The 20,139-nt window shown below is 38.2% G+C and overlaps 1 protein-coding gene and 1 long non-coding RNA gene across 2 annotated transcripts; both read right to left on the bottom strand.

Moving 5' to 3' along the window:
- Positions 1–5,208: 5,208 nt before the first annotated feature.
- LOC147494408 (uncharacterized) lies at positions 5,209–7,460 on the bottom strand. The gene is made up of 3 exons (XR_015200062.1): positions 7,388–7,460; positions 6,908–6,981; positions 5,209–5,548 (listed from the first exon to the last, which is right to left on the bottom strand). It is a non-coding gene; the product is annotated as an uncharacterized LOC147494408 (long non-coding RNA).
- Positions 7,461–14,679: 7,219 nt separating this feature from the next.
- On the bottom strand, positions 14,680–17,004 carry LOC147494407 (uncharacterized). Its single transcript, XM_086568128.1, has 2 exons — positions 15,720–17,004; positions 14,680–15,461 (listed from the first exon to the last, which is right to left on the bottom strand). The coding sequence occupies exons 1-2, from the start codon at positions 17,002–17,004 to the stop codon at positions 14,680–14,682; spliced, it is 2,067 nt and encodes a 688-aa protein (XP_086424254.1).
- Positions 17,005–20,139: the final 3,135 nt, after the last annotated feature.

Genomic DNA, 20,139 nt, shown 5'->3' with positions numbered 1-20,139 from the left:
TAAACTAGATCTAGAATTATCTATTGTTTTAGGTCTAACTAGCTACCATTAACAAAGAGTCAAGCTCTTGTTTTTATACTTTCAGATCCAAAAATCGTGCATGGGCTTGGAGCCATGTTTTGGGCCAGAGAATCAGGCCCAAAACCCAATTCTTTCAGTCCAAAAAGGCCTCTTCAGCTGCAGTTGGCTTCAACAGATTTTCGTCAACTTCTGCTCCTCTGATTGGGTCAAAGCTTAGACCATTGGAAAGCTCTTTCCGAGCCAGTCGTTTTGAAATAAGGTAGGCCCCATTCCGAGGTCTGAGTCCAAAGATACGGCCTTTGGAAGTTCTGCTGACTTTGTGTGCTGTTTCTGCTCGCGTCGACTTTTCAGCTTTTGACCGGGCTTTAGAAAGGCTTTGTCTTCTTGAATCTTGGCCTTTAATCACGGAACTCCTTAGTAACCGACCTTTGGTCCTTTATCTCGCTAAAGTAGCACATTTCTGCATAAAATGGACTTTGAAGCCTGAAATGCATAAAAACACGTAATCAGTGTTAACTCTTAATTATTACACACATAATTGGTCTAAAAGTATGACTGTTACAGGGTTAAAACTACAGTTTTGGGCTCTTATCAAACCATCCCCAAACAGCATTTTGCTTGTCCTCAAGCAAAGATGAGAAATTAGAATAAGTGACCAAAAATGGAGTTTATATCTACTCGTTTATTTGAGTGCGATTGCATTGACCATATCTGACAAGGCCTTAAACCACTAGGAATTCCCTAGTGGACCGAGTTATAGCCTCGTGAGAGTTTTCCAGTGAAGGTACTCACAAACTTCATCTATACTACAACGACTAAGAAATAAAACTATTGTTTCCTTATTCATGCTCTAAATTAACTATACCTCTCACTAGCAATGCATATAGAGTATAATCAAGTCGAAACCTAAGCTAATATATACATAATAATCAATCTTCTACAATAAATATATATACAATGAGTAATACTATGAAATGTTTAGCAGGTTCATTTCTGAAACTCAGAATAGCGTCCTTAAGTAGGTTCTCACAATAATAGTCAAGATACAACACTCTGATTTTTCCACTCAAGTTTCATTACTCCAGTGTGCAGTGGGCACACTTTCCCTTACAATCTCAATGACAACAAGGAAGCCGGAGTCGATCAAACATATCTGCCACTTACTATCACACTAGCCTATTCCTAATTGAGCTTTTAGGCCCTCTTTGGATAGATAGAGCCAGAAATTCATACCTATGAATTATATTCCGCTAGTCGCCCCTCTGAGCCCTTCTTGAGCCCTTTTTTTTTTTTTTTTTTTTATCAAAAACAACTAACTTTATTAATCTAATGAAAAGTAACAATGATTCAATAATCTATATTAAAACAAGGTATGAAAACTAATTAATTAATGGGATAAAACTCAAAACTAGATCTAGATCTATCTTTTTCTAACCCTAAACTCCATTAACATTAGCTTCCTAACCTAACTATCTAACCTTGAACAAAGAGTTAAGCTTTTATTTTTATACTTTCAGATCCAAAAATCGTGCATGGGCTTGGAGCCATGTTTTGGGCCAGAGAATCAGGCCTAAAATCCAATTCTTTCAGTCCAAAAAAAGCCTCTTCAACTACAGTTGTCTTCAACAGACTTTTCGTCTACTTCTGCTCCTCTGATTGGGTCAAGGCTTAGACCATTGGAAAGCTCTTTCCAAGACGGTCGTTTTGACATAAAGTAGGCCCAATTCTGAGGTTTGAGTCCAAAGATACGGCCTTCGGAAGTTCTGCTAACTTTGGGTGCTGTTTCTTCCCGTGTTGACTTTTCAGCTTTTGACCGGGCTTTACAAAGGCTTTGTCTCCTTGAATCTTGGCCTTTATTCACAGAACTCCTTAGCAACCGACCTTTGCTCCTTTATCTCGCTAAAGTGGCACATTTCTGCACATAATGGACTTTGAAGCCTAAATGCATAAAAACACGTAATCAATATTAACTCTTATTTTATTACTCACATAATTGGTCTAAAAGTATGATGGTTAAGGGGTTAAAACTACAGTTTTGGGCTCTTATCAAACCACCCCCAAACAGCATTTTGCTTGTCCTCAAGCAAAGATGAGAAATTAGCATAAGTGACCAAAAATGGAGTTCTATCTCTCGTTTATTGAAAAATGCGATTGCATTGACCATATGCAACAAGGCCTTAAACCACTAGGAATTCCCTAGTGGACGAGTTATAGCCTCGTGAGAGTTTTCCAGTGAAGGTACTCACAAACTTCATCTATACTATAACGACTAAGAAATAAAACTATTGTTTCCTTATTCATGCTCTAAATTAACTATACCTCTCACTAGCAATGCATATAGAGTAATCAAGTCGAAACCTAAGTTAATACATGCATAATAATTAATCATCTACAATAAACAGATATGCAATGAGTAATAATATGAAATGCAGTAACAGGTCCGTTTCTGAAACTTTGGAATAGTGTCCTTAAGTAGGTTCTCACATAAAAGTCAAGACAAAAATCACTCTGATTTTTCCACTCAAGTTTTGCTACTCCAGTGTGCAGTGGGCATACTTTACCTTATAATCTCCATGACACACAAGGAAGCCGAAGTTGATCAAACACATCTGCCACTTACTATCCCACTAACCTATTCCTAATTGAGTTAGAGGTCTTTATTAGGTGTTGCGGGGATTAGGAGATGGTTTAAGAATGAAGGAAACGGATATTCAAAAAGACAAGTCTGAGATAATAGGGTATTCATATTACGTAACTAGAGAAAACCTTGTTCTTTTGCTTCTACACTTTGTTTCCATCCTTAGCCATATATATTTTTTTTTTCTTTTTCTTTGGCTTTTGACTCCTTTTATTCTATTTTTTTGGAGTTTTTATTTTATTTCTATTTTTATTTTTCTATTCTTTGGATGGAAACTTCTTTTCTTTATTTTCTGAAGCAATTAACTAACTTTTGTTTACACAGGTTTTTCTCTTCTTCTTTCTTCCTCATTCTATTCTCAGACTTATCTAAATTAGGTAGGTTGATTTTTTTTTTTTTTTGTTTTGTTTTGTAATAGGGTAAAGGATTTGTGGTTTATGGAAGGGCTAATGAAAGGCTCAGTGGGGCGACTAGCGGAAAATATACTTAGGTAAGAATTTCTAGCTATATCGATCCAAAAAGGGCCTAAATTCTCTCTTAGGACATGGTATAGTGGTCAAGCAAGTGGACGTGTGATTTCTCTATTCGGAATATACTTCTCCCTTGTGTCATTTCTCAAATGTTTCACTCATATGAGGCTTTAGGCTATATTCTCTTAGAATTTGTAGAATAAGTACTCTAGCTTAGATTTCAGAAACTTACTGCCAAACAATCATAGATACTCATGTAATATATTTATAGATAGATGCAAAGATTATTACCTACATATTAACCTAAGTTTCTAAAAACTATTCTAATGCAAAAGCTACATTGAGACTTCTAGATTATTAAGAGCATAGAGAAAGAAACAATACCAATATTCCTAAGTGTATAGCATAAACTTTTTATTTTTATTTTTATTTTTTTAAGACAAATAATCGTAATATACAACCTAATATGTGCTTAACATTTACATTGTGTTTCTATACCACCCCAAACAAGTCGGGGGAGAAGGGGTTCATGAAACAATTCAATAGCACAATTAAATTATGTAACTAACTAATTTTTATAATTTTTAACATTTTATAAATAAAAGTCGTAATTTACATCCTAAAAGTGTTTAATTTTTGCAAATGTTTCTATCCCACCCCTAACAATCGAGCGCTTTGTCCTCAAAGTGTAAAGAGATAAGGAAAGAATTTACCATAGAAAGCGTGGCAAAAATTGGCGTACACTGTGAAGTAAATATTGTAAAGATGATATGATAATATGAAGCACAATAAACCGGTAGTGCGTGCTAACTAACACAAACTCTCTTGGAGTAAACATGACAGGGCTTAGGGTGGCAACCTGATTTGAAATGAATACCAAAATATGCCACCCCCAAACAAAATTGGAAAACTCTTTTAAGTTTGAAAATTTTGTTTGGCCTATACTCCAGAAAGTTGGTATTGTACGAAAACTTGGGTCTTTTAAAGTCAGATTCCCTAGACTTACTAATATATGTTTATGTTTTTATTTTATTTAGTTTTTATATGTTTGATTTTTAGAAAAATAAAACAAAATTACGAAAAAGAAATAAAAATGAAACTCACTCCATAGAGAAGCACTACTCAATCCACGAGAAAAAGTGCAAGAGATAAATGCGTGAGTCACATGAAACGTAGACCAAGAATCCGACACTTACAACCACTCACTCCAAAAGGAGGGTCCGGTTGCCTTAATGGTGCACTCCCATAACATAAGATTGGAATGGAGTACACCAAAGAATAAAATGAGTCTTTTATAGTCAGATACTCGAGACTTTATCTAATATATATGTATTAAAATGCAGTTTACCATATATCAACAATCGAAAAAGTTGTGGGTCTTTCCACAAATAATTAACATGGAATGCACCATTAAACATAATTAAGCACCAAGATTTCCTATGACGTAGCTTAGTGGAATGAGAGCAAAGCCTTATAGATCTAAAACCTAATCGAGCATACAGTTTCTTCTTCGTCCTCCTACGAAGGGGATGCCAAGTAAATGAACGTGAGAAAATTGATGGTTGTGGAAGATACGTAGGATGTGGATAATTTTGAGAAGGAAAAAATGGAAAAAATGAAAAAGTGTCAGGTGGCTTGTCCTTGGGTGTTACTTCTTCACCAGTTGGTTTTAGATAGTTATGAAGCATAGGAGAAACGCCAAGGTCAAGTACAAACTCAATGGTTCTTTGAAAAGGTAGAGGGCATGGAACATTCGTGATGGAAGGTGAATGAGTGACATGAGGATGTGAAGTGGGTGAATGGTGCTCAACTAGTGTTCTTAGTTCTATATCATCAGAGGCCTTGAGATATGCAAGACATTCCTCAATAGGTGGGTAAGAAGAATCACTGGGATAGAGGGCGAAAAATTCTTCTTCCGTCATGGCGTCAAGAGATGAATGGATGTCAATAGGAGAGAACTCGCGAGGTGGCAAAGAAGGGTTACAAAAGTGTCACGCCCCGAGACCCAACACACATCCCAAGGACGTGGAATGAATCTCGAGGCCGACACCATCTCAATTCTACCGAAATTTCGGCAGAGTTTCCTTTGTTTAATCGACGTTCGTAAACCCTAAAACCTGTCATAACCTGGAAATCCTAAACTACAACCTTCCAACAACCATATATATACAAACCAACCTTCTAAACAACATCACATCCCATCCACCAACTATGTAAGTGTAACTGCTACTTAAATTCATCAAATATTACATCAAAATGAGCGGAGCTCTATATATATACAACCAAAATGACTAAACTATCTCTATACATCCAAAAGTATGAACTTGACTCTGTCCTCGTCAAGCATAAGGAAATCCTCCCAAATCACCATAACCGTCATCACTAGGGTTAGGGAAAACCTCCTCCGCAACTGGCTCGTCTGAAATGTTAAGTAGGATGAGCAAACAACTATGCCCAGTAGAAACGCACATAACCAATACTAGACTACTTATAACAAAACATTTAAAACATGCAGGTTTTTATAATAATATCCAAATATCGTGACTATACAATAAATCACTAGCTAGCATAAATCATATCGGCATGCTTCTTTAATATTCAAAATATAGTTTTCACAGTTATCATACAACTATTGTGGCCGCTGCATCCTATTAGAATGGTGAGGGTACGACTGGTACTCAGCCCCAGTCACAGGCAATCTCGGTTCAGTACTTTCCAGTGTGAACCATGCACCATTGTTTTCCTAATTTTACCGACAGGGAGCTGAAATGCCGTTGTTGTGTTCGTACACACAAAATCCCCAAAGCTTTTAGGGCTCAGGTGGGCCCTGTGACCACGACCCCCATACAGGCTGTCACCTAACTTACGGTGGTCAACCGTTCGACGACTGCAGACTGCTCAGGATCCTGACACACATCCAGGAGTGGAATAAACTCTCACTCCTCGCGTCTAAACCTCATCGAGGTAGCATGTAACCCCACACAAGCTAATCACCATACAGCGTGACACGTACAAGCATGGTTATCTAGAAAAGTAGAAAAGGAATTCCCGGACTACATCCAGTGATGCATCCCTTTAAAGGTGACCCACCACCTCGAAGGTGTACACCACAGTTGGAATCCTAGAGCGAACTGCCGTCTCCGGAATTGCGACAACAGTTCCTTCTTTTTAGGAATTCACAATTTCTTTTCTAAATCCCCTCATGATAAGCATAGTAATATCTATATATATACTCGTATTACCAATTGTTTTCCAAATACTATAGATACATATTTAGATTTTCTTTTAAAACTGTTGGTCATGTATGTGTGAGTTCCTGGATTTCCCCATCGATCACATACAACCTATGACTCCCAAACGGGCCAGTCATAGTAAATGACAACCGATGATTCCCAAACGGCGAATCATCGTAAATAACAACGAACTCTATCCCGGGGACAATCCAGAACCTCATACATATTTACAAACAACGGGTAATCTTCACCCGCATACAAAATCCATCTCCCTGTCTCCCATCGAGACAAAGAGGCGAACCCTTCCCAAAACCAGTTTTTCTCTTTTAACAAAGAAAACAAATCTCCGCTACCCCGATTTTACCAAAAAAAACCATTTCACACGAAAGCTATCTATATATATAGTTTATATCGAAGAAATACAGTGCAAAACATGAATATCATATATACATGCATGGTTGATACGCAACTATCTATTTCCTATTTAAACAATTCAAATCATGCATGAAAATAAGCAGACTATATATTGGTATGTAGGTTCCTACCTTAGCAAGCTCCTTCTCCTCAAGCCCACTTAACCAAATCGAGCCCGCTTAACCGAATCAACTCGAATTCACTCCTATAATAGCATATACATATACGTCGGTTGTTAGAATTGATCGAACAACGAGGAATTATTATCTAGCGTAAGCCGAGAAGAATCTCGACGTTAAGAATTGGGTTTCGGATAAATTTTCATCTAACTACCGTTAACAGAGCTACAGGCCATTTCTGGCACTGTTACTCTGACAGTCTCTACGGCTATTTCGGCCATGGCAGGCCCTCATATCGACGCCAATCCTATCACATCCCAATTCCAAATCCCAAATTTCAACTACAACCAATCCCACGCCCTTCGATTCATATTAAATCTCTCGAAATTCACATTAACAGTTATAAATCGACATGAATCTCTCGAACTTCACATTAACAGTTATAAATTGACATAAATCTCTCGAATTTGCAATGAATAACCAAATTCTTACCAAGTCAGCAGCAAAAATCGCTCCTAGCTCGCTGCTCACCAAAAATCGCTCCACTCTATCGCCACCCACAGCTGCTATCGACATAACAACCACCCCATTCAATTATCTTTCATCAAATACCACTAATTAACTCGAAATCGAGTTTACACTATCGATTTGAAAGGAATTAACTCAACTGTCGCCGCGATTTCACTTCGGTTTCGCTTGGGTACGCTCGAATTTCCAGGAGATTACTTCAGTTTAGTGTTTCTAGGTTGGAGTGTGAAGAATTGAGGTAGAATCAATGGGAATTGAGAGGATTAGGTCTCTCTCTCTAGGTTTTGAAAAAGTAGCGAAATTGGAGAGAAATATGGGCGATTTTGATTTGGGGAAATTTTTTTCTTCTGTTTCGCGATTTCGTTCGATTTGGGCCGAGATATTAAGGCCCAAGCCCAATATATTTTACTTAGGCTTAAGGTCCTAATACTCGTAACCACCACTCATTTGACGTCGCGTCATAATTATTTTTCCGGCCCATCCCGCTAAATTTAATCTTCTATATTCTATCTCACCGTAGGCTATAACAATGACCCACTCATGCGTGTAAGCTGTTAACTCGTGCCAGCTTCGCACGTAGAAAACCGCTAACCGGCATTTTGTCAAATTTTCGCATATGGGTCGCTTACCTAACGTGACTTATGAGTCGGAGTTAAGTTTCACTAAGTTACGTACGGTTGAAATATAAACCCGATGACCAATTTACATAAATGACCCTAGATTTAATATGAAATTTACAAAAATACCCTTAATAATAATTCAGGACTTTACAAAAAGAGTCGTAGGAAATCCTCCTTGATGTTATCTACGTCTAGGGAGTAGAAATTGTGATCCTTGTCTTCTTCCATAAGAGGGGTATCTACTAGTGTGGGGACTAAAGTGTCAGCCGCACTAATGTGAGGTACAAAACTCTCAATGGACTTCACTTCCCCTTCTACAGGCAAACCTAGTTATCCCTGTTTTTGTCTAAACATGTTAACTTCTACAGAAAGATTTCCAGAAGAAAGAGTCATTGAGCCATCCCGACAATTGATTTGGGCATTGGCGGTTGCCAAGAAATGACGCCCTAAGATGATGGGAATGGAATCATGAGCAACTTCTGTGTCAAGAATAACAAAGTCGGTTGGATAGTAAAAATACTGAACTTTAACGAGAATATTTTCAACTACACCTTTGGGATACTTAATAGAACGATCGGCTAACTGCAAAGTCATTTTGGTTGGTTGAAGTTTTGTTAGACCTAGTTGTTAATATAAATAAAAAGGGAGTAAGTTAACACTCGCCCCCAGGTCTAATAAAGCAGTTGTTATGAAGGTATCACCTAAGGTACATTGTACAGTAGGACGACCAGGGTCCTTGTACTTAACAATTCCGTTATGTTCAGATAAAGAGGGATATTGTTCAGTTAAGAATGCTTCGTGGGGTATGTTGGTTTTCCTCTTCTTGGTGCACAACTCTTTTAGAAACTTAGCGTGTCCAGGTAGACTTTTTATAGCTTCTAGAAAATGTAGGTTTATAGTCAAATTTTTAAACACTTCTCTAATCTCATCAAAATTCTCGTCCTTTTTAAACACAACTAGTCTTTGGGGATATGGTGCTTTATCGCTATTTTTAGCAGAAGGGATAAAAGTATTATTAGTCTTTGCTTTATCTCTATCCATTTTCCATCTAGGTATCCATATTGGAACCTCTACAGGTGTAGGGTCTTCACTTTCTATTATTGGGTCTTGTAATGTTTTCCCTTTTGGTTGTGGTTTAACTGGTACTTCTACAGTTGTAGGGTCTTCAGTTTCTATTATAGCATTTGGTATGGTATCATTTTTAGTTTGCGGGTAATCTTTAGGCATAGTCACTTGGTTATCAACTACTCGCCCTGAACGAAGGGTAGTGACTGCCTGTAGGTCCCCTTGGTTTATATTACCATTACAGTAAATACTGTTTATTTTAAGGGCGGTGTTTGTTGACTTAGGATTAGGCACTGCTTGACTTGGAAACACGCCGGTTTGGTTATTATTTTGGTTAGAAGACATGTCAATAACCTTTTGGCACAAAGACTGCATCATTTGCATTGTTTGTTTCATCATATTAGAGTTTTGATCATGCTGATCTTTCATCAAGTTAGAGTTTTGTTGCATAATTTCATTTTGTTTCTCCAACAAGGTCACTACTACTTTGTCTGTACATGGTTGTATTGGAATTAAAGCTTGTTGAGCGTTCATGTCTTGATGTTGATAGTTCTGGGTTATGGGTACTAAACCTCTATTCTGGTCACCTAAGTTCCCTTGTCCTTGATGTTGAGTTAGCTGGTTGAAGTGTGATGGTTGTGGTGGTGTTTGTGCATAGACAAGAGGACAATAGAAGTCGGAATGCTCAAGACTACAACAGACATTACAACGAGTAGAGTTAATGTTCATGACTGGAGTGGGTTGTTGTTGAACATAGATGGCATCTACCTTTTTAGTGAGGGCATCGATAAGAGTTTTAAGCTCGGGATCATGTTTAACCTCAAGAGAAGAAGGAGAGGGCCCGGGAGGAATCGTTACCTCCCCAATTGTTGTTCTTCTTAGATTGATCTTCTAATAATTTATAAGCCTCCAAGGCTCCTTTACTAGGAAAACTACCCCCATTCATGATATCTAGAACCTCCTTATGACGATGTAAAAGCCCCTTGAAGAAGGCACAAACAAGCGTGTCTTTTCGCAAGATTATGATGGGCATTCAATGAGAAGATCGGGTGAAACGATTCCGTGCCTCTGAAAAGGATTCATGAGGATTCTGGCGGAAGAAATGAATCTTTTGAAGCATTTCATCTGTCTTTAGTGGTGGGTAAAATTGTTCCATGAACAATTGAACAAGTTGAGCCCATGAGTCCACAGAGTTTGGCATTTGGGCAGTTAACCAAGATGCCGCCTTGTCGGCTAGGGTGAAAGGAAACACCCTAAGTTTAACTTGATCTGGACTTACGCTAGGATGATGGAATGTAGTGAGAACTTGGTCTATCCTACGCATGTGCTGGTAAGGCTTCTCGTGGTCTAAACCATGAAAAATCGGTAACAAGTTAAATATATTAGGGGGAATTCGAAAATCCCCCACTAGGTCTGCAAGAACGATACACGACTTAGGGCCATCGTTTAGGGCTTTATAAAAATCAGAGAGAGGAGTCTCTTGTTCTTTAAGCATTGATGCAAGTGTAGTGTGTGAAATTCTAGATAGGAGTGTTGTATTTATTTCTACAAAAAATAAGCCTGATTATACTAGAATTAAAAATCCTCTGATAGAAGAGGCGAGGAGTGGAAGAAGGAGTACCTGAATGCCTCCTTGCTACGCGTTTGAATAACGTCTTGTATACACAATCTCAGTGTATTTAACAAGTTAGAAACACTGAATAACTTGAAGAAATAGAAATTTGAACTAACCTGTGAAAATTGGGCTGTTCACGCTGAATTTTCCTTCGAGGGCGCGGGTGCCCTCTGTTTGGGCGCAGGTGCGCTCAGGGTTTTCGAATGTCTAGTGTTTTGGGCGCGGTCGCGCTCGGTTTGGGCGCGGGTCGCACTTCAGGGTTTTCTAGTTTTAGGCCTTTTATCATACTCTAAAAAATTTGAAATTTTTACAGTAATTTTCTAAGACGTCTACCAAGTAGCCTGTAAAATTTCAGATCAATCGGAGCTACGAAAGTCCCTCTACTGCCCTGTAAAGTTTACAAAACAGTTTTTGGACACAATACAACCAACCGAATGGTTAACCCATCAAAACAAAGCCAAAAATTGCCAATTTTTACTAGAGACTCCTGACAGATCCTACTTGTTCCTGTAAAAATTTTAGAGCAATTGGAGTTCTACAACCTCTCCTTATCGGCTGGTGTTCCAGATATTAAGTGTTTGGAACACTGCAGAAACACACTAGAAACACTCTACTATTTAGGTGGTCAAAACAAATAAAAAATTCGTCAAATTTTTACTACAAACTCCTGAATTAGGATAGATACTCCTGTAAAAATTATAGAATTTTTAGAACTCTCTAAGTAACCTTACTCGTCTGTTTTTCAAGAACATACGGTGTGAAAACTGAAATGCAGCACTGTAAAGATCGTATTTATTTCACAAGGTAAACCAACTTTGAAAAATCTGAAAATATTCCAGTAAATCAACAACACATTAAATATTATGTCTGAAAATTTTCAGAATTTTCGAAAATTTAGAAATACCTTCACCGCAGTGTTTTTCTCTGTGAATCCGCAGCCCCTATGCCTGAAACAGTGAACAGTTCCGAAAATCCAAGAAATAAGAATGAAAAATTAAAAGGGTGGGTGGGTAGAGAATGGGGGATTGCCCCTTGGATTCAAGCAATTGAATTCTTGTCTAGAACGAGATTAAGATGGCAACGACGCCATTTGATAACCCATAAAAACAGTAAAACACTAATATTAATGTCAACAACACTAATACGTAATCCTACCGTTCTTTCGTTTAAATCAATTCTTTTTACTCTCAAAACATAATTATGCAATACAAGGAGTAAGGATTCATCCACTCTTAACTCTCTAGACTTAAATCGAATTCAACTAATCAAACCCAAAATGAACAATGGTGAGAGTAATGATTTGATATGAAATTTCTATACTACCATTCCCAACACAAGAACAATAATAACAATAAGACATAATTAAATTAAACTGAAATTAAAACTAATTTAGAACTAAGATTGTGAATAACTAATTATGAATTTAAGACAACTAAATCTAAATAAGAATTTAAGCAATAATCTAAATTGAAATGAAGAACTAATACTTTATTCTAAAAACTACAATATGATTCTAAACTAACTAATTGAATGAATGTAAAAAACTAGATCTAGATCTAAAAACTAATCAAGATCTATCTTTTTCTAACCCTAAACTCCATTAACATTAGCTTCCTAACCTAACTGCCTAACCTTGAACAAAGAGTTAAGCTTTTGTTTTTATACTTTCAGATCCAAAAATCGTGCATGGGCTTGGAGCCATGTTTTCGGCCAGAGAATCAGGCCCAAAACCCAATTCTTTCAGTCCAAAAAGGCCTCTTCAGCTGCAGTTGTATTCAACAGACTTTTCGTCTACTTATGCTCCTCTGATTGGGTCAAGGCTTAGACCATTGGAAAGCTCTTTCCGATATGGTCGTTTTGACATAAGGTAGGCCCAATTCCGAGGTCTGAGTCCAAAGATACGGCCTTAGGAAGTTCTGCTGACTTTGTGTGTTGTTTCTGCCCGTGTTGACTTTTCAGCTTTTGACCGGGCTTTACAAAGGCTTTGTCTCCTTGAATCTTGGCCTTTATTCATAGAACTCCTTAGCAACCGACCTTCGCTCCTTTATCTCGCTAAAGTGGCACATTTCTGACATAATGGACTTTGAAGCCTGAAATGCATAAAAATACGTAATCAGTATTAACTCTTAATTATTACTCACATAATTGGTCTAAAAGTATGATGGTTAAGGGGTTAAAACTACAGTTTTGGGCTCTTATCAGAGGCTAATGATGCAATATGGAATTTTCCCTCTCCACTGTAGGGTACCTGGTTGGTTGATTGGCTAAGTAGCCGTTGATTGATGGAATGCAGAATATTCCCCTTCTTCAGTAGGGTAGTTGATCAAATGATGTTGTGGAGTTTTGCCCTCTCCACAAGGGTAAATGCATAATGCTGAATGCTGATGTTGATGTTGGTGATCTTAGACATTTGAAAAATCTTCTCAAACATAACCGCTGAACTTTCTTCCTCCTCAATTTCTTCTTCTCGGTGAGTGATTCTCTCATCTACGAACAATGAAAATCATGTACCACCTTAAGACAATAGATTGTCATAGATATGATCAACACTTCTATGGATTCCTTCAGTAATTTGATCAGGCTTCAATGCTCAGAGGGGATCAAGGTTATACCAATCTGCATATAATGTGGTTCATCTGTGGTGCCAAGGTTGATGGTCTTTGTCTCCACAATAACTAATGTCTGTCAATCCTCAGACTGCTCATGAGAAAGAATGGACTGAGCAGCTTCATTGTCCATTCCTTCTTCATCGTCGGGGGGGAGGGGATCATAATAATCTACACAAGTCATTCAATCATCTTGCACTAAGGCAAGTGGGTAAATCATATTCTGTGGGATTTTGAAAACTTTTTTTGATTTTTTATATTTTTGAAATATTTGATTTTTTTTGGATTTTTGAAATATTTGATTTTTTTGAATTTTTTGAAATATAACTATAAGGAGTTAGAACAAAAAGTTTCACGCCCTTTGAGCCCTATCGGATTCATCCGGTGGCTCAACCGGAACAATATGATGGCTGGGGATTAGATCAATAATGACTTGTGTTCCCCAATCATCATAGTCTCCATCAATGAATGGATCCTCATCAAAATCTAAGGCCTCTAAAAACCTTTCCCAAATCTCATATTGCGTCTGGGATTCAGAAAGTGGCATGTTCTCAACATCCACCGGAACTGGGTCAATAATAGATTCCATATTCAACAAATCATCCAAATCAAGTATGGTCTGAGGGTCCAACTGGACATGATAAGGAGTGACAGTCTCATCTCCTGGGTCAGTATCTAACCCGGGGGAACTGGCCAAAGTAAAAGATGGAATATAGTCCATACCTGACGAGGAGGATGTTAATCCAACCTCATTTATCCAACTAACTGTCTAGCCTCATGATCTAACCTAAGTTGGCGATATCCTGAATAGGAATTAACATCTGGCTCCGAAACAGTAATTTCTGAGTTGGGATCTAGGTCATCGTTTTCGCCCCAAAATATGTTGGAATCAATAATAGCCTCAATCTCTGCCCCTAGATCAGGTAGAGCCAATCTGAGATAATTCACCGTGGCGTTAGAATCGATAAATAATTCTGCCAGTCCTTCCACAAACTCCTCAGTATAGCCTAGCCCTTTTCGATTATCTTGACTAGGAATTTGTAGTGGTTCTAAAATGCCGTTTTGGTTTTTTCCCAATCCAAATCCTGGAAAATAGTTCTGCTCACAGAACAACTGAGTCGTCTTAGGATTTCCATTGCAAAATGGGGTAGGGAGCTTCTCCTTGTAGGGTGCTCTAAACTCCACGATCCTTAATGGTTCCTCAGTGTAGTTACACTTTCCTTCAATCATTGGTATTACCTTATACTCCTCTGAAGAGTCCAGATCATCTGAATCACCAGTGATGCAGATAATCTTCCCTTGCCATAAAAACTTGAGCTTTCTGTGAAGTGTAGATGGAATTGAACCGGACTAGTGTAGCCACGGCCTGCCTAAAAGGATATTGTAATTAGCCTCGATGTCCATAGCCAAGAATGTCATTTTGAATGTGACTGAACCTATTTGGACGTCAGTTGTGAACTCGCCAAGGACTTCTCTTCTCTGATTATCAAACCCATGAACTGCTCTAGCTGTATCCTTAGTGAAAGTGAAGTCTTCTGGCATGATTCCGATGGGTTTCGCAGAATTGACCAGGCATATATTTAAACCGGATCCATTGTCAATCAATACAAATGGCACCTTATAGTTGTTGCAATGCACCGTAATAGTCAACGCTTTCATGTGGGTTATTCCATCTGCGGTGAGATCATCATCAGAAAATATTATGGAGTTTGTCTTCTTGAGGGAAGAGACGGTACATGCCAAATCGTTCGGCTGGATAGAAGATGGAACATGAGCTTGGTTCAAGACTTGAAGAACTGCTTGCCTATGTTGGGGTGATGCCATGAGTAAACCCCATATGAAAATATTAGACTTGGTTTTCTGCAATTGTTGGATTACTTCATTACCCTCCTGCTTCTCTGGTTCAGTAGTCGTGGGCGGGTCAAGCTGTTGGGCCAAAACCTGATCCTTCTGTAAGTGTGGTGCCTTGTATATCCTTCCTCCTCTTGTCAAACCGTGAGTCTCAACACATTCCTTTGCCAAACTAGGTTCTAATTGCTTCAACTGATGTAGTGAGATTGCTGAGTCATCTTTACTTTTCTCGAGCTCAATTAACTTCTTTCCTAGAACCTCCTCAGTATCGTGACTCTTGGCTGGCACAAACTGGACCTTGGGGATTGTGATAGGAGTTGGGATCACCTGCTGCTAACTTGGATTCTGGCTAATCACGGGTCCTTGAGGTTCTGACCCAACTTGTGACGCCGCGGATTGAGATGTATTCAAAGGATCCACCCATTTTGTAATGGGCCTCTGCATCATAAAGGATTCCAGGTGCTCTCTAGTCAACTTGAACGATTTTTGAATCTGTGGAGTATGTAGAAATAGTGCTACCACCTCATTTAATTGGATACCTCTAGGCTTTGTTTGCTCCATGCATCTTCTGACTGCATCTTGAAGATTAACTGGCCTTGTGGCGCTAACATTGGATGTCTGTCTGATCGAAATGATGAATGATGCCGGATCTTTCTTGACAGCTTCCAAAGTATTAACTCTTCCATTATGAATTGGAAATGAATTTGTCGAAATATTGGGAGTGCTGAGACTGGAGGCATCTATCTTACCCTTATCAATTAAGTTTTGGATAAGATGTTTAAGGAGCATGCACCTCTCCGTCATGTGACCCAGAGCCTGATGGAAGTCACAATGTTTTGAAGCGTCGTACCAGAACGGCATTGGATTTGGAGGAGGCCTCGGCTGCATTAACGTAATCAAACCCTGTTGGACTAAAGCTCTCAATACAACTTGTAATGGGAAGCCCAATTCTGTGAACTGCCTCTGTTGCCTGGGAAAACCCCTATCTTGCTGTCTTGGAGGGAAAATAACTTGATTGGAAAAAGGATGATTTGTCACCTCCGACTGAATTTGCGTATATGGCTGAGGTTGTACTTGTGTGGCAACGGCATGTGTGTCCTTCGGCTTATTGACAGTAACTGAAGGTGGCTTCTTCTTCTGAGCATCGTTTGAACCTAATGATACAATTGAGGTCATAGTTCCACAAGCTAAAGCATCTTCAATTTGAGTCCCTGCTGAAACCAAAGCCTGAAAAGATGGATGATAGCTGAGACTCAATCGATTTGCATATTCGGAGTTCAAACTTTTTACCACCATTCGAATATGTTCGGTCTCTGACGGCCTGTCTAGAATCTGAGCTGCTTTGGTCCTCCACCTGGTTACATACTCGGTGAATGTTTTAGTAGGACCTTGATTGAGTGTCTCCAATTGTCTTCGACCCATCTTGATGTCTGTATTGTATGAAAAATGGGTCACAAAAGCTGTTGCAAGTTCAACCCACGTTCTCATCTTCTGAGCGTCTGTGTTCATCCACCAAGTCAGTGTCGCACCCTTTAAACTCCTCTGGAATAATTGGACCAATAGTTCTGGCCCGATCCCCATAGGCTGCAAGTAGCTAGCGTACATTTTTATATGGGCTTTGGGACACCCAGTTCCGTCATATCTTTCCATCTTAGGGAATTCGAAACCATGTGGAACCCTAATTTGTGGATATGGACAAAGACTATCCAAATCTAACTCGTCCGCTTTGATCTTGGTCAGTGCTTTCTCAAGCTTTTTCAATCTATCTGCCACTGGGCCTTGGTATTGATCTTGACTTATAGGATTTTGATTTTGGGTGTTCATGTAAGTGGTAGGTTGTGGTGTTTGTGTGATGTATGGAGGAGGGAACATGAATGGTATGGAACTCATGGGTTGGGATAAATTTGGGGTGAACATGGGTGTGGATGTATATTGGTTTGGGTTGTAGTATGAATGGTGAACGGTGGGTTGTGCCATGTAGGTAGGTGATAAGCACCCAAAAGTGTATTATGAAACCCCATTGAGACATATAAATTTGGTTAATTATGTGTTTAATAATCATGAAATAAATATGTTTTCATACTTTTGCAGGTTTTTGCAGTAAACATGGAAATATTGGTTAAACCTGCGATAAAGCACGAGGAACGGCGTATATATGAATTTTTCCAAATCCGCACAGAAGCATCAAACTTCCCAAGCTCCTACCTCTCGAACCAGGACTCCGAATGCGACAAGAGAGCTGCTCAGACAATCAGGGCGATGAATTCTACGCATAGGCGGGAAGTGGTAAAACTGCCCAAAATATCGGACCACCACTGGACTGCATATGGACCCACTATACGGGGCCACAAGATTGGATGAGTCATCAATCATGGAGCATGTCAAGACAAAAATAACAAATTATTGGTGCAAAGTTGACACCTTGCATGTAATAAATTAGATTAGGTGTTAATAGTGAAAAAAAGGCAAAGTGTCACTTTGTTTTAATGTGGTGGATAAAAATGAATTAATGTAGTTTGATGATTCACGTGGGAGGAAATGAGATTTCTCTCAAATGGAGAAGAAATTAGACAAGGGTGGGGGACACTCCATTTACTCCCTTGACTTATTTTCCTTACATGGCATTATTTTAGTTCCTTAGTGAAAAATATCATAAGTTAGTTTTTAGTTTTTATAAAAAAAAGCTTGTAATAGTTTTAATGGAGGAAACACTTGTTTTCTTCTAGAAAATAAATAGAAGTGAGTTTGATTGTTTAGCTTTCTCCTCTCTCTCTCTCTCTTTTGTTTTTTTTTAGTTTATAAATCCTTGTCCCAAGGATTATGAGCTAACTTCCCTTTTGGGGAGTTAAACCAACTCATGTGAGGGTAAATCAATTTTTGTTGGTTTGGTAGGTTGTTAGAAAGAACAACTAGCTCTACACCCTATCCCAAAATGATAGTTGGTGTAGTGTCTAGTTAGGAATCAAAGCAATGAGCTTAGAGATAAGTCATTGCTTAGTTCCACTTGCTAGCATGTGTGAGCTCTTAAGTGAGCCATACATGCTAGGGATCAAATCTTTTCTTCCATTAGGGGCTTGTCTATGAGTCTAGGAAGGATCAAATAACCTTTTTCAAATCAACATCTAATGATAGTTTCACATGAGGAGGATTAACTCTCTATCTTTTCTTTCAAATCTCTATTTTGGTATTAAGTGCATGTTTTCAAACTTTAATGTCTTTCTTAATTTTTGTGTAGGAAGGAAATCCTAGCTTTAATATTATAACCTTACTCCTTAGTTCCCTTAATTGTAACATCCAATTTGTAGTTGTTCTAAACTTTAGGTTAGTTCGAATCCTTATTCAAACTCTACTTAAACGAAGATCGCGTGAGTAAGGAACCTTGAGTGCTTTTGCATCAATTTAGAGAGTTCAAACCTCTAAGTAGTGTTAAACAAGAATATATCAAATGGCATTTGCTGTTCTAAAGCCATAGAACTTCTGCTACAGATCGGAAGTTGCATCAAGGGGGAACCCCCATTCTCTTCCTTCATTTCCTTTTCGTTCATTTACGTTTTTTTTTTGGTTAAAATTCGTATTTTTCCCTCAAAATAGACCTGTAATCTCACAAATTTTTCGTTCCACTTCCAAGTACCAAAAGTTAGGACTGGGAAACAACAATTTAGGCGATTATAAGAGTGCTGTAAAAAGTTGAAATCATTCTAAATTAACTGACACGCGTGCGCCTGTATCGAGTCGCGCGCTCAGGTGTGACCCGCGTCCTAGAGTCATTTTTCTTGTTTGCTGCTCCTGTTCAACCACCAGCATCTCCTGATCAACCTTGTTCCATTTCGAGGCCTAAATATCTGGCCCTGTACCTGAAAAATTCGATAATCCTTTGGGATTAATCGCGTCAATGAATTGAACGCGTTTGTTTTCAGTTCAAAAAGCTTAAAACGCGGATTCTGAGGTTCCAAATTTTCAGTATTATTGTAATTTTTTTATTATGTTTTTCTGCATGTATGCCATGTATATAGTATTAGGAAAAATTTATGGATTATTATTTAAGTTTTAGCCTCGAATTATGCATGAATCAAGTTCGTATACCGGTAAATATTTATATACGATTACTCGGACATGAATTGAATATTAATGTATATTTACATATTAATGGTACTGTTTTGCATGGGTATATGTCTTTCTACGTATAAATGTTTCTTGTTACATGTTTAACATTTCTCTACGTCTACGTACACGGTATTGTCTAATAAGTCGATTTTGTCAAGAAAGAGGAGAACATTCCAATGAGGGTTAAAATCTGAGTTGGGTAAGTTGTTTCTAAACCTTACGGGGTAAAGCTGCTCTCTATAGGACATTCGCAATCTCAATGAGTATTGTCGAAATCGATTTATTATGCAATACAAGAGTCGTATTTTAGTTTAGGTATAATACTTTGCATGTTTAGTTTTGTCGTATTTATCTGTGTATGTATACTATATCCGCATGCTTATGTATTTAGATACGTATGAGTGATTCAAATTTGCCTGTTACTGTTGATATACGTTTACGTAATATCGATTTACAAATTGGCGTACATATACGTATTACTAATGTATATTTGCCTGTACGTATGGAAATATTTATCGTTGACACAAGCTTGCCTATACGGATAGCTATACGTATGAGTAGAGTACCTTCACATGCTACTGCACCTAGTATTGTATGAGTAGATTGTATTTGCATGTTTGTATTTTCACCCTTGCATAAATCTTTAAAAAAAATAAATAAATAAATAAATTAATTAATTAATTAATTAAATTAAAATTAATACCGCCTTTGCATAAATTTTAATTCCATAAATCTTAATCATATTCCGATGGTGTCAAGGAAACTTGAAAGATTGAGGTTACTTAATTAGAACCGTGCTTGCACGGAAAGCTTCCCTCATATCTCTCTTGTGACCTGGCTGTTGGTTTATGCACA

The sequence above is a fragment of the Coptis chinensis genome, chromosome 6, assembly GCF_015680905.1.
Source record: "Coptis chinensis isolate HL-2020 chromosome 6, ASM1568090v1, whole genome shotgun sequence".
NCBI lineage: Eukaryota > Viridiplantae > Streptophyta > Magnoliopsida > Ranunculales > Ranunculaceae > Coptis > Coptis chinensis.
This window is presented reverse-complemented; position numbering and strand designations above follow the sequence as displayed.